Raw genomic sequence first — 25,515 nt, forward strand, 5'->3', positions numbered from 1 at the left:
CTACGGATTATTGTAAAGATAAACAAACATGCAGGTTGAAGGTTCAAGAATAAGAAAAGTGAGTAGCTTAGTAGCGTGCTACTAGCGCCATCACATTTGTGGTACCGATAGCGGCGCTGCATTTTTGTTAGGGTAGCCACTTTAACAAGTCGAAATTCTGCCACTGCGAATGACTACAATGCAACCGCCAACCAATCAGAACATGTTATAAGAGGCTACCGTCCAATTGTGACCCTTCTAGCACTCATCCAGAGAGTTAATGCTTGTTTTGAACTTTATTTGGTAATTAGTCTAGGGCAACCAAAAGTCAATAAAGTCAAAATTTTTCTGCCTTGTTCAAAGTTTATAAAACGTCCTTAAACTAAATTTCAGGCTGACACGAAGAGAGGTTACAAAGTTATTAAGTAAAAAAAAAGTCAAATTTTATGGTTAGGTCAAAATTTTCTTTTTTCCTCTCTTTATTGATATTTTATTGAAGCTACACTGATAGGCCTACTGATTGTTTGTTGCAATTTCTGTTGCTATTCTGGCGTAATAATCCATTTGTTGCAATTTCTGAGGTAATAATCTTGTTTAGCCCACTACTGACGACTGAATATTAGCCAACTACCTTGCTGTTGATGATTTGGTTGCCAGGGTTGAAGCAAAGACCATTTAAAACAGGTCAAGAAGAGCTAGTTTTACTTCCATTGGCCAACCTCCACAGCCAATTGTAACTAGATGGGGCACTTCGTTGAAAGCGGCTTTCTATTATTCAAGAAGTCTACCAGAAGTAAGAAATATTGTGGAAGGCTTCCATGATGGTGGTATCTTGCTGCGGCGTGCACAAGATGCTGTAAAAGCTCCCAATTTAGCTACTCACCTTGTAGAAAGTAGGAGCAGTACAGTGCACTGTTTGATATCATTCAGAAGATGGAAAACAGCCGTTACACCATTCAAGAAGCTTACCAGAAAATGACGTCCCTTAACTTTGGTGTTGATGGCTGCCAAATTGGAAAATATATTCAAGCAATCTCAAGGAATGACATCAAGTGCATTTGAAAATGGGACGAGATGATATTTCACCACATTTATGTAGCCTGCTGAGGAACTCCCAAGCAACTTCTGTATCAGTAGAGAAGCTTCTCTATTTTAGGAAAAATTTTGGCGAGAGAAAGGAACTTCAAATCAAAGGCGATAATGTGAAACATTACTTGATGTTGAAGTATAATACTGCAGAATCCTCTCAGTAATTTCGGGATATTTAAAAACACTCCATATTTATCTTTTGCAGTTTTTCGAGTGACTTTCATTACCTGTTCGATAGCTGCTGGTGTCGTTGAGTCTTCCACATTTTTCTTTTATTTCATTAGAAAAAGAGTAGGCCCTTACCTAACGGTTTGATTTCTAATATACTTTGTATTTCGCATTTGGGTTGCAAATGCAGAAAGTTATTGGTCAAAATTTGGTCAAAATATGTAAATTATAAAGTCAAAATTTCAAGTTTTTAGGTCAAAAAATTGGTTGCCCTAGTAATTACAGAAGAAAAAGAGCAATAACAGTGGTAGGAATCGAACCTGCGTCAATTAAATGACTACTTTCTAGCACTAACTCTAACCCCTAAGCCCACCAGGTGACAAAAAATCCATCACTTAATTTGCTTTCTATCATCCTCTTTTCGCCATTTTTTACGTCACTTAAACCGTAGCTTATGATTGGTTGGCGGTTTCATTCTAGTCAAGTTTAGTGGCAGAATTTCGACTTGTTAAAGTGGCTACCTTTTGTTAGGGTAGCAGTTCTAGTTGCGAACTCATTTTTCCACAATACAACAGGAAGCGGATAGACGCTACATTTGCTTCAGTCTTGCTTTAGCTACCCGCTACTTTTCAGTGAAAAAAACGAATTGTTTTTAGAGATTTTTAATGGAAACACTGACGCACAAGTAGGCTATACAATTTCAACTAGAAGCCAGTAGGCTACGTGTTTTCCATAACGTTTTTCTTGAAAAATGAGTCCTCTCAGTCAATTTTTGCGGTCTGTAGGCTAAGCCTAAGCATATTTATGATGTTACGGTCACTATATTACACAAGATAAAGCGGTGTTGCTACCGTGTTAGTGAGGTGGTCAGCACATTTTGTATAACAGAGTTTTATTTTTTCTGTGGAGTGTAGTGAAACCATCTACAATTCCTCTATTAAGAAGTTTATTACGCTAAAATGCAACTAGGTTGTTCTGACGACATAAACTGCAAACTGAATTGAGACTAAAATAAACACCAATAAAAACGACAAAGGAACTTAAGGCAACGTAACAAAGCAATCAGCAACGAAGCAATCAGCAACAACGTAAATTACAATGCAACTTAAAGCAATAACACGTCATTCACCCCTTCCATAGATTATCAATAGGGATCAACAAAAATTAAAGGCGCTAATACATTAAATACATTTAATTAATTTACAAATCTGTTTGGCGGTCGCCTTGAACGAGATGAGCGCCGGGGCATGGGGCGCTCGCTGGAATCAGTCGGTATATGAGTTTCCGATGACGGGGCAGGTGCATCTTCATTGACAGACTCATTATTAATTGTTATTTGTTCGGGAATTTCCACAGATGGATTGTTTATCCCTTCGTTTGGACTCCCGGGATCCGGAAAACTAAGAGTCGACTCGTCAAGACCACCACGAGCAGTTGGAGCGATGTCACGAATTGACACTGTGGTTTCGCGTCCGTTCGCGAAACGAACGTGCGCGTAGTTCGGAGTTGCATGAGTCATTTCCACTTCTTCGACAAGCGGTTCATACTTGCTAGCACGAACGTGTCGTCTCAATAAAACCTTTTGAGGACATTTAACCCAAGTAGGTATGGAAAGACCTAGACTTGAACGACGCTGAAAATTAAAAAATCGCTCGTGTGGCGTCACGTTTGTTGCAGTACATAATAAAGAGCGCATAGAATGTAAAACATCAGGTAGAACACACTCCCATTTAGAAATAGGAAGATCTCGAGTTTTCAAAGCAAGTTTTACAGAAGTCCAAATTACGTCGTTGTATCTTTCGCATTGGCCATTAGCCCGTGGATTGTATATAGAGGTTCTGCTGGTAGGAATACGCAAACTGTACATGTAAGACACAAAATCCTTAGACATAAACGATGCACCTCTATCCGAATGCACATAACCACATTTACCAAACATTGCAAAAAGACTAGACATGCACGAGATTACAGTTTCAGTGTCTACTTTACTACAAGGAAAGGCGAAAGGAAATCGAGAGTACTCATCTACTACAGTCAGAATGTATTTGTTATTCGTAGCAGAAGGTAAAGGTCCTTTGAAATCAATGCTTAAGCGCTCCATAGGTTGCGTAGCTTTTATCAATGGAATTTCAATTGGCTTGTAGAACTTAGGTTTCAACTCAGCACAAATTTCACAAGCGGATGTCATTTTACGGATGTCATCAATAGAATAAGGCAAATTCTTTGTTTTAACATAATGATGCATGCGAGTTACTCCAGGGTGGCATAAGGCCGCATGAATTTCATACAACGAATTGTCCATCATAGTTGCACAATACACTCTAGATAAAGTGTCGGTAGCAGTATTATACTTCCCTGCTCGATAAACAATTTCATAATCGTACTGTGATAGTTCCAGTCGCCATCTCAAAATTTTTGCGTTTTTTACCTTGCCATGGTTGTTGCTGTTGTACATGAATGCCACCGATTTTTGATCTGTGACAAGTTTGAATCGGCGTCCCGCTAGAAAATGACTCCATTTTCGAATGGCTTCGATAATTGCCGTCGCTTCTTTCTCTATGCTTGAGTGAACTTTTTCACTTTTGTTGAGTGTCCTGGAAAAAAAAGCAACGGGTCGCCCGTTCTGATTTAAAGTGGCTGAAATGGCAATGTCAGATGCGTCAGTTTCTACTGTAAATGAAATTTCTTCATCTATCACCCCAAGCGTAACTTGAGCCAATTCAGCTTTCAACGTCGCGAAAGAGTTTAGGGCTGCATCATTCAGAGGAAAGGTAGTGTTTCGAATTAGAGGCTGAATCTTGTCAGAATAACGCGAAATCCATTGCGCATAATACGCAAATAAACCGACAATCCTCTGCTGTTGTTTACTACTTTTTGGAGGCGGGATTTTTAGTAAAGATTCCACTCTTTCGGGGTTAGGACTTAAAGTACCTTTAGAGATTCTATATCCAAGCAAGTCGATTGTATCTGCCGAATAAGTACTTTTTGCTTCATTGAAAGTTAGATTGCATTCTCGAGCTACTGCAAGAAATTTTGATAAATTTTGATCGTGCTCTTCTTGGGTTTTCCCGCAAATGGTAATATTGTCAAGATAAGCGTACGTACCTTTGCACTTGTAGTCTTTGATAATGTTGTCCATTATCCGTTGAAAACCAGGTACTGCATTCGTTAGACCAAACGGCGTTCTCTTCCATTGCCACAAGCTTCCATCGGCTTCGAAAGCAGTATAATTTCGATCTTGCAGAGGAACTTCTACCTGGTGGTACGCACTTTTTAAATCTAGCGTTGTATAGATGCTGTTCCTAGCAACATTGTTCACTACGTCTGACATAAGAGGTAAAGGATACGCGTCCAAACAAGTGAATTTGTTTATGGTTTGGCTAAAATCGATGACCATACGCTTTTTGTGATTTTCTTGAGTGACCACAAGAGGTTGTGCTCGCCATGGCGAACGACTCGGCTCAATTAAACCTTCCTTATAAAGTCGCTGCACCTCTGAAGAGATAAAACTTCTATCGGCTTGAGAATACTTTCTAGGCTTTGTAGCAATCGGATGGCACTCCTTCCTTAAGTGTTTGAAAAGCTGTATTGAAGTAGACGTTTTAATAGCTTCTAATGCTCCGATCTGTAACGTTGGCATAGGCCCTCCAAATTGAATGTTCACGCTTTTGTGCTGTTTCATAAAAGTTTGTCCGATAATTAGGTCGGTGAGCAAATTTTTCAAAACAGTGACTCCTACATTATCATACTCTTGTCCAAAAAGCGCGACTTTTACGTTACAGATTCCTAAACTTTGCGATGAACATCCTTTCACGGCTAAACCAATGCGGCATTCACTTTCTTCAAGATTTAGATTTAGACGCTTTCTTAAACGGTCGCTCATGTGACAAAGGGTAGAGCCAGTGTCGATGAGAGCATTGGCTTGAACTCCGTTAACTGTAACAGGGACGTTGACCTTTGCGTGGGTGTCGAATGATTCGGTTGTCATATTCATAATGACATCTCGTGGAGTAGAAGCAGATGAATAAATAGGTTTTCGATTTACCCTGGAAAGACGACAAACTTTTGAGAAATGACCTTTTTTAGAACATTTGAAACAAATAACTTCACGAGCAGGGCAATATCTTCTACTATGTCGCCTATTTCCGCAATAGTTACACTTTTCAACCAACGCGGCGCTAACATCTGAGCTTTCTTCCTTATCTGAAGAATCTTCAATTTTAAAGGTAGGACGTGTTTCAAAAGCTGTTGCGCCACAATCAAGTGAAGACGGAGTCTGGCTCGCAGTCATTTCGACACGATTGCAAAACGTTTGGGCATCATCTAAGGATCGAGCTTTATCAAAAGTTTGTTGTAGCGAAGCATTTTTGTCCTCTAGCAAGCGTTGTTTAATGTGATTTGACGAAATCCCAGCGATAAACGAGTCACGTATAGCTTCCTCTTTATGCGCAACTGCCGATACGGCCCGAAAGTCACAGGAGAGGCTCAATCGCTTTAAGGTCTGCATGTACTCGTCTAGTGATTCATCTGGCTTCTGCTTCCTAGTTTTTAAAACAAATCGAGAAAACATGGGGTTAGAAACCTTTTCAAAAAGGCGCTTCAGTTGTTCGATAGCTTCATCATAATTTGTTGTCTCACACACCAGTTCATATATTGAAGCGTCTATGTGATTTATAAGCAAATTCAACTTGTCTTCAGCTGAAACTTCTCCGAGCTTTTCTAGATAAATTGTAAAAGACTTGTACCAATGCACCCATTGTCGTTTAGCGTCTTTACTTTGCGGGTCCGCAGCTAAGAGTCTAGGGCGCAAGTCTTTTAGATCCATACTTTATTAGCGTAATAAAATGTAGTGAAACCATCTACAATTCCTCTATTAAGAAGTTTATTACGCTAAAATGCAACTAGGTTGTTCTGACGACATAAACTGCAAACTGAATTGAGACTAAAATAAACACCAATAAAAACGACAAAGGAACTTAAGGCAACGTAACAAAGCAATCAGCAACGAAGCAATCAGCAACAACGTAAATTACAATGCAACTTAAAGCAATAACACGTCATTTTTTCAAAGGTTAGGCTAAAGCATGGAGTTATTCTATAGCCTGCAAAGCGCAAACGTTATATACAGTTCTGTGCTTTTAATCAGTACACAAACTACACATAGTTACTGTAGCTTGTAGTTTGTGATGAACACCTCAATATTTGCAGTTTGAACAGGGCTAGGATGATCCAAACTAGCCTACCTGTTTGCATCAGTTGACGCTTAGGCTAATATCAGTCAACTATAAAGGCATATGTGACATATCGTGAAATGAGACGTCCTGTCTCGAACATTGTCAAGATTTTTCTGCAGAAGATCCCTTCAGATATGTAGGAATTCATTCCACAAACTTGTGTAGTGACGTGACAAGCAGACGACTTCCAGTAGCTACGTTGAAAAGGCAGTGTAGGCTACTCTGTTGTGTTAGAGCAGGGGTGGGGAACCTGCGGCCCGCGTGACTGTTCCATGTGGCCCGCGTCAAAATTGGGCTCCTTGTTTGCACAAGTGAAATCATTTGAAGCTAAACTACATCTGTAGAAAGTACAACTTGAAAACAATAATACCGCACATTTCCCTACCTTGCAAGAGCAAAAGCCTTTTACAACAACCAAATATGCCCATGTGTGTGTCAATCTTATGGAGACATTTAATGCAAGATTTTTGGACATAAAGAGTAAAGAAATGGAGTTAGATATTTTTGCCTCTTCTTTCAATGTGATTGCAACTGATGTTCCTAGTAACTTCCAACATGAAATAGTAGAGCTCCAGAATGACTGTACGTTGAAAGCGATGTACCAAAACGTTCCACTGCTCAACTTTTATCAACGCTACATAAATGCTGATGATTTTCCAGTCATGCGGAAACATGCTTTGAAATATGTGTCTCTGTTTGGAAGCACCTACCGTTGCGAGCAGTTTTTTTCCAAATTGAATCTAACAAAAGTCGGCTTCGCTCCAGACTGACTGATAAAAACCTGGAGATGCAGTTAAGAGTTGCAACATCTTCCGTGTCAGCAGACATCACACGACTCACCAAAAATAAAAGCTTTCAGCCCTTCCACTAGCTGTGAAAGTGAAATAAATCATTGTCTACTTCGCTACATTTTTTATCTGTAAATAAAATTTCGAATTTTTTAGTGGCCCGCCAATGTTATTTCTCATTTTATGTGGCCCGCAATACTAAAAAGGTTCCCCACCCCTGTGTTAGAGGCACAACTCGGTGAAGTATTGTATGTACAGTAGTCATCACGATGTCATTGAGAAATATCAGTTTGTATGTGGCCATTTTAATGTTAAAGCATTGTTATGTGGTCATCACACCGATCGGAAATTGAATCAGTATAATTTTGTGTGTCTGTTTGCCAAAAATAACACATTGTGCAACAGACGCGGCCATACAAAAACGTATCATGGGCCGGACTGTGGACACCCCTTATATACTCTGTCAAGTGATGAGCTCTTTGGAAAAGTTGGCTACCTAACGTCATCACTGATCAAATTTAACTGATTAAGCAGCATCTGACTTATCAAAGAAAGGAACGACTCAAGTACTGTATGCACAACACGTGTATTGTAAACAAAACAACGACCACAGCTCGCTTGCTTTGTGTGGGATGTCTCACAAAGCAAAATAGGAATTTATTCGATAACCTTGTAATTCCAACAGGCAATAGTGGAGACTGAATTTTCCAAATTAATTGTTGGTAAGTTTAGCTCTGGTGACAAGTTCCAAGTTGTTGTTGCTAATGGAAGCTTGTTGTTTCCTTCTGGATCTGGTGTCAAATCGAAGGTTTTTGGTTTTCTAAAAAAAAAAAACGCATAATTGCATCGGCTATGCTTTTTGTCGTATCCACATTTTCTCTTCTTGGTGAAGAGTTTACATATAGTGGACGGAAAGACAAGGTAACCAATTTTGAATTTTCTATTTCCATCTCCAGAAATGCTAAAGACGCGCCGTAGGCTGTGCACTTGAGTAGTGTCGAAGGTAGGCATGCAAAGGTCCAGCGGCGTAGATAGAAGGCAAGGAGTTTGGTATAATAGGTAGAATCTCAATGTTTCAAACATTAAATAAATCTGTATAGGCCTATACGGTAATAGCTTATTAATGAGAGTAGGTTAACATTTAAAAGTTTAAAGTTAAATGAGGCTGTTCAGTGTTCACCAAGAATTTAATTAAATAACATTAAATAATGAAAACTATTAATACTACAAAATTCTATTTGAATAAGAACCTTCTGATGATCCTTCTATAGGTGAAACAAGCTGTCAAGGGTTTAGATTGTAATAACTATATTTGATTTAATTAAATAACATGATATACTAAATAAATGACCTGTCACTATCTGATCTAGCCCACTGAAGACGTCAGTTTTGTCTGATTGATGAAACGTCGGAACAAAAGCAAAATATCACTTTATGCATCTAGTGATGCTATACGTTCTTCTGGTGCAAACTATGTTATTTATTCAAAGTTTTATTGCCATGCTTGACTACGCAGGTGCTTGTTAGTAAATTGCTTGTCAACATTTCAATGATGTTTATTCACAAGATTTGCATTTTGTCAGTGCCTGGAACAACTTTTAGTTCTTACCCGCCGAGAATGCAAATATGATCTTTATGAATAAACTCAAGCAAGCAGCGAATAGGCCGATCAGTCTCGAAGCCAGTTAGATCTTCCCATTGATTATGAAAGAAATTGTATCTTTCAACTGAAGCTTCAAACTTTTCATCTGCTCTCCCACCTTCAAAAAACAAGAATGTACAATTGTACATATATTATTGCAGCTGGAAGTGCAAGGTCATGTAGACCACATCAAGTTGTAGGCGACAGTAGAATGCAAAAAGTGTTATGCCTTTTGCATGCCATGTTTGTAGCTTGATTCACGAGAAATATATTACACTGTGAGACTAGTGGAGGGAAGGGTGATTCAAACCAACTGTTTTCAGTAGCTGATCCAGAAAAAAAACAACTTGGGGGGGGGCACTAGATCTTCAACCACGAAACGATTTCAAATGAAATGACCAAAGTAAATATAAAGATCTAAAAACAGCAAAAAGGTTGATGGGAAAGCTTGCCCCCAGAAAAGTTAGGCTACTTGTACTTTGTTTTAGTCTCTTTTTGCGTGTTTGTGCTGAAACATTATGTCTTTTTAATCAAAAACCTGATTTCTATAAAAGTTTATGAGCTACATGGTTTGGCATAACTTAAGTTGTTTTAAATCATCTTTTTCATAGTCACAGAAGGGTTTCAGTTACTCTTTAAATCATAATAATTAGTCATATATATAATGAAGTTTTGTTTGATCTTTTAGGCTATAGAGTCACCTATAGCTAGCTATGGCGTCAGTCTCAGAAAAAAAGCACTTGAAAATCCTTTCGCGATATACAACTCAACCCACATCTCAACTTTTGCTTCTGTTAAGACTAGAATATAGATTTATTTAAAGTAATAATTGGTTGAGTGGGCAATGTATTTTTCTTCGACATATTGCAATTATTTTCTAAGTTTTTGAAGGGAACAAAAATGCCCACCCCTTATATCTATTTCGGAAAAAATACGCTTTTTATGCCCTTGATTAAATAAAAGCATGCAAATTAATTTTTTTGGGGGAAGGGAAGAAGAGGAGCACTTGACCAACAGCCCCCTACTGAATCTTCTTCTGACTGCTTTTAGAACAAAACCTCAATTTTCTTTAATATTTACAGATTCAAAAGGCGGCACTAAATACAAAATATTTAAAACTGAACTCTTGCTTAGATTATCTTACCGATCGCATAAATGTATCGCTCATAGTGCAGAGCTATAAACGAGGCTCTTGCATGATTCATTGACATCTTGGTTTCAAATCCTTTTGACCTACCAATACTCTTTTCGAAGGATTTTAATCTTTTGTTGTTGTCCTCTACTCCACCAAGTATATAGCAAGTGTCTGAAAGTGGAATTAAAAATATGATGAGAAGTTGACGAGATAAATTTTAATATGTTTCTTGTATAGGCCTACTCTTACAAAAAAAAATTAAATTGCGCTGCTAAAGTATTCATCATAAACAAAAATACAGCGTTGAAAACTGTCAGTGATGTACACTCTATATTCAATATTCATACATCACGTTCAATAACTTTCCAAACGTGTCTTATTACAAATTAGCTATCATTAGTTCAGATTCGATGATGTTGTTTACAAGATAGCCTGCTACTTTCACATGTGTAGACTTGAGCAGCGCTTTTCAAGAACCAGCTGAAGCTGGGCATCGAACCAAGTTCACATTACAGTAGTCCCCGCTTTATAATTTCACCTCGGGAGCGGATGACTTTGGGCCTAAGCGGGTGGGCCTAATGCACGCATAATTGAATATGGCTTGAAGTTGCTAGATCTGTTGACTGTATATACAACGATCTATTCGATTTCAAAAATTGCGTTTTTTGCAATATGTGTAAAAAACTGAGTTGACAGTATAGTAAATTGTGATGCCATTTTACACAAATTCTAGCAAATTTATTTAAAGGTTGGGTTTATTAAGCGGGTTTTTGCACTTATAAATCGTATTTTTGTTGTAGGAATAAAAGGGAGTTATACCAGATCGGATCACATAAGGCTTAATAAGCAGGTGGGCCTATTAACCGCGGGCTTGATAAGCAGGGACTGCTACATTGAAAAACGAAGATCTTATCCGCTGCGTTATCCCATCGAATGAGTAATTTACAATGAGTATATTGGAATGCGCAAATCTTTTGCATCTTTAATTCTTCACCTGAAGTAATTATGATGCAATGCTTCATTCTAGATTGTTCCATTTTACCGTACATATCCATAGTTTTCCATTCAAACCTCTGAGGAAACCGAGGGAACTGAGAGGATTGATCGGTTTGATACTTTGGCACTTTTGTAGTAACACATATCATATCTCTACCAGAGCCAAGGCCACCAGACACCACAATACGACCTGTAATATTGCAGTCACAAAGGTTTAGTATGCTCTTAAAGGTCAAATTAAACAATCTTTTCATTCAGAGACCCTATATACTGTAGCATAGATGGATTAATTTGCAGATAACACCATAAAAAATTATTTTTTTTTCAATCTCGGCGACAGGGCCTGCCTCTGTCAGTGGTTGAAAGGTCCTGCAAGTATGTGAAACTGTGAGGATTGGACTTAAGTAAAATATGAGCCCAAGATCAATGCCGCAGATATTGTTCCAGCGGACAGTAAAAATAGCGAAAATAGGTCTAAAACCGAGTCTTTATCACCTTTTCTACCTAAAATACACAATCACGAATATATTTTGCGAAATAAATTGATTGAAGTGATAGATATGGCTTTTGACCTACGGCACACTTTTTCCCGGTGTTATTTGATATAAGCCGAAGGAGTAATTAGCAATAAGAGAGACGTAGACCTGATGGTCTCGGCCAGTAACTCTTGCAGCCAAAAGGAAGCAGTGACAGATACGGTTAAAGTTATATCACATGAAAAACTTATTTGTTGTGGACAGACTTCCCAAACTTTTTTTAATTCTTGTAGTTGAAGTGGCATAATTTTCAAAACTTGTAGCCCAATACAGTATGGGGATATTTTTTTAGCCTGCAAGACTACCAAGTCAAAATAATGCAGACCAGCTTACGTGCTTGACCTTTGATTTGTAACCACTTTGTTACGTAATCATATATCGTTTGTTAGACGGTTCAAATCGCACATTGTACAATATACATTCGGTCAGCTTCGCTTCATAGGACCATATTTGGGACCAAACCAAACTGGTTCGATTGAGCAGGTGGTCCGATTAAGTGGATGGTCCGATTAAGTGGGGTAAACAAACTTCACTTTTGCGTGTTATAACGTCTTCGTTTTGCTGTCATTACTCCCTATACTGTAGAGCAGCTTGAACTCCTGTCCTGTGTTTCTCTGTGTGGTCCGCACACGATAACGTAAAATCAACACAAAACTAAATTTAAATTTAGTTAACAAAACTAAATTTTAAATTTTATTAAATTTAAATTGTTTTACTAATCGAGAAAATGTTAGTAGTCGCGGGTTGTGCGGTGGTTGATTTAGTTTGGTTTTATTTCAAACCAGGTTTCACAAAATAAATGCACTTCTACCAAAAAAGTTAGTTTTTGATTTTAGTTTGTGCAACTTCTAAATTTGAGGCTACTTTTGGGCTTGCTTGTTAGTAAATGAATTAAGCTACTTTTTAGTTGCAATTGGGCTGGAAATATAAATATCAGGCAACCTTGCCACTAAATAGTTTTGCAAAAACATAGCACAATGCCCAACATTAACTGTTGATGTGTAATCTCGCTAAACACACGCACAAAAACCAAAAAGCGTTAGTCATAAACCATTGATGACAAAATTCAGTTATCCATGCATAAACCTATTTTGATCGGAGGGTGGTCCCATTTAGCAGGGAAAATTGTGCAGTAAAATCGATTAAGATTCGGGACCAGCAAAAAACGATCCGATTAAACAGATGGTACGCCTAAACTATAGGCCTACCGCGCTTTAGTCACCCAAATACAGAACATGTTTGGTAAGTAAAATGTGTAATGTTACAAATGCACTGCTATTTTGCATTCATCAAATGCTGGCATTTGCACAACAATCTAACCTCTTAGTGTTATTTATCAAGTAAGAGTCGATTTCTCTAGTAATACTAATAGCATCTTCAGCTACACATGTAAAAAAGAAAATTTTGAAAAATACGTAAAACGAACAAATAAAGCAAACTCCGATATTATCAACACGCATACAAATTCTATTTTAAATAAATGGTTACATGAAATTAAAATCAAAACCTGCAAGCCTAAATCTGATTTTTACGTTCGAAGAATTTTCTACACCTTTTTGAATAATTATGAATGGATTCAGAAAAAGTTACAGCGAAAAAAAAAATTTATTTGTCAGGTTTAGCACATGAAAATTTAGCTGTTTCCTTAATTTTTTTTTACAAAGGAATGATCAGCTTTAACGAGATCATAAAATTGCTTACGCGAAACATGTTTAAAATTGTACATGTAGCCTACACGTACAGTTGTAGTCAACCATTAGGTTGGTAGAAACAGACTTAACTTAAAGCTGTGGTCTCTTTTCTCGCACCATCATGGAACAAATGCGTTCCACATTTGCATTTATGAGCCATAGGCCTAGCCTATTGCAAAAGAAGAATTGCGTGATTTTAAAGAATTTATTAAATATTGCCATAGTTTTGCAGGGCTTGAAATATTCTGTCCATTTTTTATGTAGCCTATACCATCATTTTAGAAAAAGCGAATATATCAGTTTTGAAAGACCCTTTGCACAAGCTTCGGTATACATTGAACCGATTGAACAATTTAGCATCAGCAATACCAACATTTTTCTCTGCCAGATAGGCCTACTTCACATACGGCTAAACGTTATTCTATTTTTTAGTTAAAATGGACAAAAGTAGGCTACTCATTAGTACTCAATCAAAACATATGAACTCGGCCAATGAAGTTATCTATTTATCCAAGTAGGCAACACAGAAGTTGTAGGCCTACAGTTACAGTAAAATCTATCTGATAGGATTATCAAGGCTAACACTTGCCTTTGTTTGCCACAAAAATAAATGTAGCCAACCCTATCCATACATTGAACTTCATTAAGTCCTTTTCTTAAGTAGACCTAATACCAAAAAGAAAAACCCTTGCTTAACCTTATTTAGGTTTCGCCAAAAAGTCACATAATAAAATCCTATTGAAAATATAAGCAAGAAAATTAAAACAAGGAGGACATTTGAGCTTTTTCGAGTGTGTTGAAGGACAATTCACATTTCAAAAAAAAGGACAAATCCTTCTAAAAGAGGACAAATAGTAGCTTTAGATTACACATGGTTCGATCAAGCGGGGTTGACTGTAGAAATAAATACGTTTCGTAATTGCTTACCCGACAGTATATAATCTTAAAGCTTAGGCAAAGTTTCATACCCATACTTTACATAATAATCAATCAGTTTGCGTTTTCTTAATGAAAAAAATTGAGAATGTTACCTGCTACCACTTTGAAACAGTGGAGTATGCAAGCGGGGTTTTAGTTAAAAAAAAACATTGAGCTTAATATTGAATTTTATTTTATTTTATTGCTTATCATGGTTTTATTTAATGCGTTATCTTGGTTGCATTCATTTTTAATAGACAAAACTCTGGACAGACTAAAAGTGCTCTGGGCGACCACGACGGTTGCTGGGGGTTGTTAACGTAGCCCTGGACAAGGGACATTTTTTTCCCTTTCTCAGCAGTATTTTTTTTCTTTCTCAGCAGAAACACTTGTCTTTACATTGCTAGCTGCGTTCTGAAAGTTTCGGTAGTGTTGCATATTAAAATGACACTTGCACTAATGAAACAGTTTTAACTTTTTTGATCAAACTTAAGCTTTGCACCTGAGTCGGATCAATTGCAATTGCAGTTGCAATTGAATGTAATTACATATTTTCATGTAATTTTTATCGTAATCGAAACTTTTATTGTGAAGGGAGCGTTCTTTCTGGCTACCAGCAGAGGTCTGAGTACTCACTGGTACAGCGAGCAGTCATTGGTTTTTAGTGGTGCTATACTGACGAGCCCGAACTCATGGGCGAAACACCGTGTCCATCACTGTCAATTCTTGCTGCTATCGGCTGCCGAGAAACATTGAAACTTCTGTTGTGTGATTGCAGTTTCAAAAACTTAAAGTCCCAGTTGCAATTACATCTAGTAAGTTGCACACATGATATCAGTAGTCAGAGTCAGAGTCAGTACTTTTGTTGAGCGCTAATTGAGGTTCAAAACGGACTTCTACTTTGCACCTTAATCTTTATCAAATGCAATTGTACTTGTCTGCAATAAAATCAAACTGTAAAAATCATCGATGAATATAAGTATTGAAACATTTTAGTTTTGTACAGTAGAATTCGCCTATAACGGCTTCGTTTATAAAGTCAATTCGCCTATTATGTCACATTTCGCTCGGTCCCGGCAGCAACTTTCCAAAAGGTATCATTAAAAAATCCCCTTTGAGCAATGGTTTGACCAATCAGAGCGGTGCTGATCAGTGGAGCATGATGATGACGTTTATCAACAGTTTTCTGTTCACATTCGACCCATTTGGCGATAGCCTAAGTGTGAAGTTTAGTTCTTGGTATATCGATTTGCTTCATACTTTCAATTGACATTTAAAAACGGTTGATTACTAAGTCTTGAGTGTTGAAAAACGCAATCTCAAGCTCCACTGACTGTTGAGAACAACATATCACGCTCCACTGATCAGCACCGCTCCGATTGGTCAAACCAGAGATATCAAACTATTGTTGCATCTCGGTATAGGGGATTTTTTATGGTACCTTTTGGAAAGTTGCGTCCAGGCAGAACTCCTATCTTTTACGTAGATTGTAGGCTAGTTCGGCTAAAACAGCATCGCCTATAATGTAAATTCGCATGTAACAGCACCCTTTATTGGTCCCCAGACGTCTTTTGTTCGTTTATAATGTCACTTTAAGCTATCACCTTCATCACGAACGGTCAGTTTTTAATCCAGTTAGCGCTGCTTGCAAAATGTCTTCCCCTTATTTTGCTACGTCGTTCGCAGCAGGGACTTCTCAAACTCAAAGCAACAGTTGTACGTGCAGTGTTGTGTAAACTAATTAACTATTAAACTTTAAACTAGTAAACTAATTAACCAAACCACAGTTCCCTCGTCGTAGCACATGACGAGGGAACTGTGTTCCGAAAGCTAGTGTAATTTGACATTGCCAAAAAGAACCCGCAGCATCAGGCTATAACAGATCGTTTGAATCTACACTGTGAAGTAAGCAACGATCATGCTGCTAAAAGCGAAACTCATTCAACTAATTAACTATTACTGTAGGTTATTTTTTTTTTAAACAATTTCTTTGTTTACTGTATTTTCTGCGTGACTTTTGTCAGTTTGGTGGTAGGCTACACAGTAAACCTGACTGGATTATACACCTCTTTCTTTAATCAAAAGACAGTTTTGGAATAGTTTGCGATAGTTCGTCTATAACGTCATTTTTTGCAAGAGGTGCCGTTATAGGCGAATTCTACCGTAATTGAAACGTGTAATTCATTATATTCGAAACTAATCGTAATTTGAAAAGTTTAGAAGAATGTAATTGTAATACTAAAATTAAAAAAATTATGGTGTAATCGTAATCAAATTGAACAGAAAACAATGTAATTGATCCAACTCTGCTTTGTACACAATGGCTATTGCAATTAAAATGCTCGAGTTTAAGAAATTCTTGCAACAAAACAGAAGACGGTAACCTGGGCGTCTGTAGACCATTGTGATGCAATTATGAGAAATATAAACAATGAACAAACAAACAAACTTTCTAGAACATTATGACGTACCAACTGTGCTCACGGCAGCATGATAATGGCGTCTGGTAGGCAAATACGGAAAATTCTGCCAACCATAAGACCCCTCTCTACTGTTGTTGACAACTTCCAACCTTACGCAAGCCTTTGTACTTACGCCCAAACCGGCAATACCAATCACGTACAAGAAGTGTTCGTGGTACACAACACTCATCATGTCTCGGTAAGATTCCTGCAAGGCAAATGCAAAGACCTTCAGGTTATTAGCTTAGAATGTAGCCTACTTAAAATGTAAACCGTTGTAAGAGAATATGCATATCTTTACGAGTGACAGGCTGTCACTGACAGGAAGTATGACCATAATTTTTTTGAAGCAGATAGTGTTTCTATGCACGAAACTTCGGTTCTTAAATACTCTAAAACTCCGACTTTTGTTCACCTCTGTCCCACACAAGTGAAAACTACATGACTTTATAAAGTTTATATTATAACTCTTTTGTTTATGTTTTGAAAGACATTAACTGCCGACAGACGCCAACTGTTTCAAGCTTAGTGTTCTTCAGTATAGTGAAAGAAATTTGATGGGATTGCTTTAATTTTTCATTCTTATGGATTCACTGTTAGAACCGGTTGGCTGTCAACTTGTTTCCACAAGTCGTGATTTTCTGCTGTAATCGGCAAATCAGCCATTGTTGTAAATCATCTTCCTTTTTCTCATGCATCTCTTTCCTTTCACCATACCTTCAACGATCAGTTGATAAGCAGGTAAGCCGATCCTCTCAATACGGCCGAGTGTATGTTCCCAGTTTGTTTGGCTAAATCAGTGGTTCCCAACCGGGGGAATTCCCCACTAAGGGGTGTTATCTGTATTCATGAGCCATTGACATATTTATACCATGTGAATTTACAAACTGTAGGCCTACTGCTTCCATGCTGGCTTAAGACAGGTTGGAAAGAGAGTGATTGATTTATGTCACTGTAATTAGGAGATTGGCTTAAGGCACTATAGAAGGCTCTGCTGTCCTTGTTGCGGGGGCTACGTTTTGTCTGGCCTCTACCTTTCGACCAGCCTGGCTTGAGTGACCCTTCCAGGTGCAGATGCCAGTACCACTCAGCATTATTTAAAGATTCTTTGGAAGTTAGTTTTTCTCACTTTTGATCATAGATTGGTTTTTCTAGTTTTTCCATCCCTTGTCACCTATTTCGGCCGCATTGATTGCTAACCTATTGCATCTTGCAAGTTTAGCATGATGATGTAATAGAAGCGTTTGTTCCATATTGCACCGTCATAAGCATTTCTTAATCATACTTGTTAAGAAATGCTTTCTTAATCATAATCATTTCTTAATCATAAAATTCATCTCAATTATTCTACTTTTTACTGCTGCTTGTACGGACAGTTTTAGTAAGTTACCGTATCAAATTGTTGCAATATTTTCTGTATTTGGTATATTTAGCAATACTATGAAGAAAAAAAAGAAATGAAAAAGAATAAAGCAAGGATATGAAGGTTTTGGACATTCAGTGACTTTTATTTTTTTTATTTATTTAACATGTAAATTTGCGTTTTTTTTGGGCTAGTTGTGCTGATAGTAATCTTCTGTAATTTTTTCGTTTCGACCCAGTTGTGCTGATGAATCCTATGGAAGAAAACCGGTTCCACAACATAAATTATATGAAGAAAATTTTTGAAATACTATTGTGAGTGTTAACCTGGTCAAATGGTTTAAGGTTTAGACTTGAAAAAAAACTATTGATTTATTTTCTTTTATCAGCAAGCTTGATAATTGAAAGAGAAAAGTTAGAATGAACAATTGAACATGTTGCCATGTTTAGAGAATTATCATCGGTGCTGGTTGTTGATAGCAAAAAAACATTTTTTTCCAGAGTTGGAAAAAGAATTGATTTTGAAACATCTTGAGCATTAGAACTGACATTCGATATTTTCCTGAAATTCACGACGAGGAGCTTGACGAAGTTCATTCACATTGTTGATGGACACCAGATATCCCTGATGGAAACTTCCCGATAAATTGCAGGATGAATTTTTAGAACTCAACAGATTCTTGCGCAAGAGACTTATTCAGAGAAAAATCAATCACTGGATTTTGGCCATTAATGTGTAATTCTTATCCCAAAGTAGCAGAGAAAGCTATTCGAAGTAGGCTATCTTTCCGTTTACTTCCGCTTATCTATGCGAATCAGGTTTTTCAACTCTTTCAAATGAAAACAAAACAGATAAACAGATTAGACGTGGAGAATGATATTCGTTGTGCTTTTTCCAATACTCTTCCAACGCATTCATGAGTTGTCGAAACAAAAAAAATCGTAAGCTTCACACAGACTGTTGAATGCATTGACTTGTATTCTGAATTTGAATGTATTCTTTGACTAAAATACTTTTCAGCAACGTTCTTCCTTAATTAAATTATTTTAATATGAAAAAAAATATTAAAGCAGTGGTTCTCAACCGGGGGTCCGCGAAGCGATTTCAGGGGGTCCGTGAAAGTTTCGAGTTTGCAGAATGATTGATAAATTACGAAATTTAATTTAAAAATTGGTTGGTTGTGCTTTATTTGTGTATTACCGTGATTTTCAAACTGTACTTCCCAACGAATTGGTGCGATGCCCTTTGAACTTTCAAAGAACATTGCACAAAGGTTTGGTTTCCAAACTACAAAATATGCGAACTAACCTTTGCATTTCTAACACCGCTCACAGTTTTGCAATGACAAAGATTAACGAATTAAGATTGATTAGAAATGAAAAAAGAAAGAAACTCTTTGTAACCGTCGCAAAATTCTATTGATTTTTGATAAAATTTATAGAAATAAATCAAATCAACATATGGATTACTGATTTTTGATGCTGTGTGCCAACATAAAGTTCATAACATAACTTCGTCAATGTCATCAATCGTCGTAAGTGCGTCGCGAGCAGCAAATCCTTCTAAGTGTGTCGTTTTGAAACTTATGAAACATTTGATTCCATTGTAGCAGAAGCGATATACCAAAATTTCAGATGAACATTTTTTAAGGGTCCGCAACTGCTTCGAAGGTACCAAAAGGGTTCCGCCTAAACAAAAAGGTTGAGAACCAGTGTATTAAAGGCTAAAAAGCTTATTACTAGTGAAAGTTTAGTTTATCCTCCAAGACTTAGATTAAAGTATTAACGTAAACGAGTATTTAACAAACTAAATTTATAGGTATCTATAGGTAATTTAATTTATCATTGTCTCACAACAATCACTCAAGTTTCAAATCATCATCTCAACCAACGCTTCAAGTTCAAGACAACTTTCACTTTACTACGCTGAAGAGATCGGAAGATCGAAACACTGGCCTTTGTCCGTAGTTACTTTTCGTAATGTCTTTTTAGACATTCTTTTTGAGTCAATAATACTTTTAAAGAAATAAAAAAGAGTCAAAAGGCATGTAAATTTCACTCTGTGTGGAGCTACATGTACTTGAGAGGTTAACTGTTATTTTTTTATTCACTTGTTAAATTTATAGGGGTGGAATTTAGATTTGAATATCGACTAAAAGGGTCCACCGGATAAAAAAGGTTGGGAACCACTGGGCTAAATCATTTACCCTTCTGTTCTGCACTCTATTTCTGATTGTAATTTCTTTGTATGATTTTTTTAATATTCTTCTGTAGTATTACAGTTTTAGTAAAAAGGTGATTTTCTTGAACCATAGACAAGCACAAACCAGCAATAACACGGCATTTAACATAATACAATAAAGTGAAAATAAACTATAATTTACAAACATTTTCGCCCATGCGCATTACACATTTTGGCCCTTAACAAAATTACTGTTCCTATACATAAATCGAAAATTTGTGTGTATAGTTCAGTTATGTATTTTTGATTTATGTATAGGATCTGTCATTGTGTTACTTAATAATGGTCTAGTTTATGGAAAAACGTTTGCATATTATAACTTATTTTCCCTTTATTGTATTATCTTAAATGCTGTGTAGTTGCAAGGTTGTATTTTACTTCTGCAGTAGGTCGAAAAAATTAGTTGAAAGTTGAAAACCATTAGACTACTATTTTTGGTGGGTTTTTGGTAAAAACTTAAATTTTACCGTCAAATGACATGATCTGTTTCAGCCTATAATATGATCAAATCTCAAACATTGGTAAAGTGCTTGCTTGAAAACTTTCTTCTTTAATCTTCAACCTCTTGGCAGTTGCACGAGAAAATGAAGAACAAGCAAACGGTATGTAATAAATTGTCTGCTTGGACTAGCAAACGTTCAAAACATTACTCGCTTAAAACGTAACAATGCATTGTTATTGACAAAATTGAAAATTAATTTGCAGAGATAACGATATCGGATAAGAAACTTGAACTCTATTAGTCATTCGATTGCTTCGTGCAATTAAAATGGTTTATTTTGTAAGTCCAAAAATATACTGAATGCTAAGAATATTAAGTTTGGAAAGTGATAACCACCCCGAGCACACCGTGGCTATAGAAATTATCTCCAGGTTGAGGTGCTGAATTTGACTCGTGATTAGCCTACTGTGAAGTTCTAAATGCCAAATAGCAGAGTCAAACATCTGCTGCAAATCAACTTTGCTAAAGCGTATTAAACGGATGTAAGCATAGGCTACTTAAAAATGCTAGGATCATCCCTGGCTGGGATGTTAAGACCTGAAGGTTACTAAAAAGTCCCTAGGGTCAGAAAAGGTTGAAAACCGCTTTGCACTTTTCTATCGTTTAATATCTTGGTTTGTAAAACGCTGATCAATGTTTAAGCCATCAATGGTTTAGCTTAGACGAGATTCTCACAATATATCAGTAAGGATGTATGACGATATGAATAGGATTCTTTAAACTCATATAAATAAGTTAATAAATATTGCATCACCTCGTATTCGAATTGATTATCTGCTGATAAGCTGGAAGACGTTGCTGTAGCTTCATCTGCTGATATGCTGGAAGACCTTGCAGCTAAGATCCGTTTTTGTGTATCAAAGTGCATTTCGCTGCTAATTTCCAGCTGTTCAGACAAACAACATCCATCAACGTTAATGACCTCAGAATCAACAGCACCTTTCCTTACAGTTGGTATCATTGTAATTCGTGGAATCCAATCGTGTCTCTTCGATACTTTGCATTCAATGCTTGCATCCTCTTTACCCGCAGTAGCACATCCTTGAGGATCCTCTGTATGACTTGGTTGAGTACTGGTTCCTGGTTGCTCTGTGTCACCACTTGCAGTACCACTTGCAGCACCACTTGCAGCACCACTCGCAGCACCACTTGCAGCACCACTTGCAGCACCACTTGCAGCACCACTTGCAGCACCACTTGCAGCACCACTTGCAGCACCACTTGCAGAATCATGTCCTGACGAAACTGAAGTCGAGCGCACCCTTTTTGTTAGCGATTTAAAAAATGCTTTAGTTGGTTGGACAGTTCTTTTTGCGATATTTGACATAATTCCTTTCTTGGGTTCTTGTTCGTCGAAAATTGTATGTTCCAAACAAACCATCTTATCGCGATCGGACGAAGCCAATGAGAAGACCACTGTTTTCTTGAATACATGTTCTTAATGAAAAAAAATGTTAAATATTTAAATGACATTCTTAACTCTATTAACAAAATCAACATCTGATAAAATTCCAACACTTTCAACCCACCATTTTACGCTTATTGAAACAATGACCAATTGAACATACGGTATCTGAAGCTGAAGTGTATGAAAGATTGCATTTGAATAAACCCTGACAAGTTGAGCAAAACCGCCAGACGCTGCATACAAGCTGTCAGGACTGTGTTGTTGCAAGAATGAAATGGCAAGACAATGGCAGGGTATTGCTAGATGGAGGCATATGTTTTAGAACTCGAACTGTGCAATGTAGCCTACTAATATGTGAGGGAGAGAAGGGTTGTTCATTTGCCTTTCAATATTGCAAGTCACATACATAAAAAAATAAAAACATACAGACAGGTACCAACAAGCCTTGCGGTTTTTCTAGTCGAAGTGCTTCTTATATAAAAACATACCAATTTTTAAACTTTAAATAAACAGTAAAAAAACAAATACATAAAGCACAAACACTTAATCACTGTTAATAATAAGGGGGAGAAGAATTTTAATTTTAACTTAAGCTCTGATTTTAGAATACCGCAGTATATTCTGAGATCTTTCGTATAAATATTTTTAACTTCCATCCAAAAACCCATTTTTAACCCACAAAACTACTTTTGGCGTAAAATTGTCTTTTAACAGTATATAATCTGCGCTTAAGCCCATCTCGGGACAGGACGATTTTTGGCTATTTAAGTGGGTGGGCCTTTTAATCGTGGGGCGAATTTTTGCCACTCTATACGCACAATTAAGTGTGGCCGACGATACTATGGCTACAGGTTGCTAAATCTGTTGACTGCACTCAACGATCCGTTCGGTTCTTTCCTGTTATAGCCTATACGCCATACATATTTACGAGAGCGCTGAAAATTGCGTTTTTTACGAGTTGTGTCAGGAACAACCCAACGATTATAGAACATAAAGAAGGGAGTTAGCATAATCAAGCAAAAAATTGTCTAAAGACGAAAACCAGTTGTGACTCCTTTTTGCACAGTGAATGAACAGAAGTAATTCCAGACCGGACTAAATTGAGCTTACTAAGCAAGTGGGCCTATTAACCGCAGTCTTAATAAGGTGCATTGGACTGCAGTGACTTTTTTGTATTGCGGTGACTTCTTGTTTGTGATAGTTAAATTTCAAATGTTTTGTACTATAACTACATGCCTGGTGAACAGCTTCATTCAATTTTTAAACTAAATATAACCATGTTCACTAAAAATCATTTCGAAACGTCCAGGCTTTTCACTCTCGTGTAGTGAAGTGCATGAATATTTCTGTAATTCTTGTGCGAATATATTATGTAAAAATTTACTCCGGTCAAAACCCCTCACGGCAACATGTTTATGATAGGCCTAACTTATGCAGCCTTTTTATCCACGATAAAAACAGCTTCCTTTTGAACATAAAATAAATTTCTTACTTCAAAATTTTCATAAAATATTTGCGTAAAAGAGTTTTAAAAACTACAGATGTTTAATCATGTTATATGTTGTATCACAAAATTACTTTTTAAATACTGTGGTAAGTTTAATGACAAGGTCCATTGTAGGTCATGCCCAAGAGTAGGCCTAATGTATGTAAATTAATGATGGCAATCACTGTCTTGTATAGAATAGGCTAAGTCAATTGTGTATCTATAGGTATATCAGGTTAACAAAAATTTGTTGAGCCAAACCTTAAACCTCTCCATAATCTCCATATATATCTACTTTGGAAATTAAGATCACTAATCGCATCAGTTTAGCAAGTGATGAATTTGTAGTTGACAGTTAGAGTTAAAAACATAAGACGACACGTTTTATATCTCAATCATTTGTCTTTAGATAGGCCTACAGTTTGAATTTTACTTGCTGTAGCCTACTTATATCAAGTGTCAAGATGGCATTAAAATATGTAAAGGAAAATAGATCTTTCCGATCTCCAGATATTTGAGAGAGCATGAAATTTGTGAAACTAATGCTCTTCAAATTTTTGAACTTTTTGTTATTTCTGCCAAAAACGTATCGAATCATTTAATCTCACTGCTGCATCATTTTGTGGAGCTAGTAATGATTGATTCCATTTTATTGCTCATGCGTGATTATAGGCTAAATTTGTAAAATATTAGTAAAATATCAATTCAAGTTGTTTTATCAGATCTCGAGGGAGCAGCTTCAAAGGAGCTGAAAAGCCATATGCGCCCCAGGAGCGCAGGTTGTGACCCCTGGACCAGGCCGACATGAATCTCCAACCACCGGGTCACAAAGAAATCCTTAAAAATTCTAAAAAAATTCTAAAGAAAGTCTTAATCAAAAAATCATTAGGCCTTTTGGGCCAAAAAATCATTGTGCCTGAAAGCGCACAAAAAGCATCAAAATATTAAAATAGTCAACATTTTCTTGGGAGCAACCTTCCCAGCCTCCCTGCAAATTAGTTTCTTTTTCCGACCTCAAGTTTTATTTGCTTATTTTATTTTACGAGTCTACCGCAGTGTGCTTTAAAGCGCTATAAAAAAAATTAGACCAACAGGCACTGTAGCAGCGATAGAAAAAAAGGTTGGGGACTGATGGACTAGGGTACGTAGCCTCATGCAAGTTACAAGCCCAGTTAAATGCTTCCACAATTCACAAGCTAAACGGACAATTTTATGAAAAATCTTACCTTTTGGCATTGTTCCTTCAATTTATACAAATAAACGAATCCTGTTGGAAAAATAAATGCCACTAAATGATAAATAATAATCTTTACCTTAAAATTTGTTTTTAAGTACATAGATCAAGCCATAAACTAATTGTTTAAGAGATTCAAAAGTTCCTCGACTTTCGACTTATCTGCCACATTAGAAGGGTCACTTTTTTGTGATTTATGAAATATGCTGGGCTACTATGGAGAAATTAAAGATTTTGTAGAAGGTAAGCTTGTGACGAAGCATGAAAAATTGTGAAATTGAGAGTTGATCCTTTCGACGTGTCCAGAAACGAGATTTTTGCATTCCGTAAGAAAATGTGCTTAAAACAAACGCACAAAATTTAAAATGAGTAAACATATCCATAATCATGGTGTTTATCTTTTCAACAGGTGAGTTTACCTTGCTGCTTTTTGCTAGTAATTAATTGAGATGTAAATCAGACAAAGTCAAAGCCTCCAAAAAATCCGAGTCTTTTTACTAGCTGTTTAATCATAGTTTTGAGGCCCCTTGGTTAGGTAGCCCACAGTAGAAATCAATAAAAATTTCTTTAAATAAGTTACATACCTGATGAAATGTTGACTGGATTTGGGAGAAATGCTTTCTCTGATAACAGAATCAACAAA

The 25,515-nt window shown here is 36.9% G+C and overlaps 1 protein-coding gene across 1 annotated transcript; it reads right to left on the reverse strand.

Moving 5' to 3' along the window:
* Positions 1 to 7,828: 7,828 nt before the first annotated feature.
* LOC145779220 (uncharacterized) lies at positions 7,829 to 22,013 on the reverse strand. Its single transcript, XM_082590756.1, has 7 exons — positions 21,930 to 22,013; positions 21,499 to 21,833; positions 16,648 to 16,846; positions 11,030 to 11,221; positions 10,045 to 10,206; positions 8,868 to 9,018; positions 7,829 to 8,078 (listed from the first exon to the last, which is right to left on the reverse strand). Exons 2-7 carry the CDS (start codon positions 21,703 to 21,705, stop codon positions 7,916 to 7,918), a joined length of 1,074 nt encoding a protein of 357 aa, XP_082446882.1. The 5' UTR covers positions 21,706 to 21,833; positions 21,930 to 22,013; the 3' UTR covers positions 7,829 to 7,915.
* Positions 22,014 to 25,515: the final 3,502 nt, after the last annotated feature.

This window comes from Aplidium turbinatum, chromosome 11 (assembly GCF_918807975.1).
Source record: "Aplidium turbinatum chromosome 11, kaAplTurb1.1, whole genome shotgun sequence".
NCBI classification, from domain to species: Eukaryota; Metazoa; Chordata; class Ascidiacea; order Aplousobranchia; family Polyclinidae; genus Aplidium; species Aplidium turbinatum.

Excerpts from the sequence above, each read along its gene's own strand:
- LOC145779220 (XM_082590756.1), bottom strand. The coding sequence starts at position 21,705 with ATGATACCAACTGTAAGGAAAGGTGCTGTTGATTCTGAGGTCATTAAC. Across the intron at positions 16,847-21,498 it reads ATAATCAATTCGAATACGAG|GAATCTTACCGAGACATGAT; the intron begins GTGATGCAATAT and ends TTTGCCTTGCAG. Across the intron at positions 8,079-8,867 it reads CATATTTGCATTCTCGGCGG|AAAACCAAAAACCTTCGATT; the intron begins GTAAGAACTAAA and ends TTTTTTTTTTAG.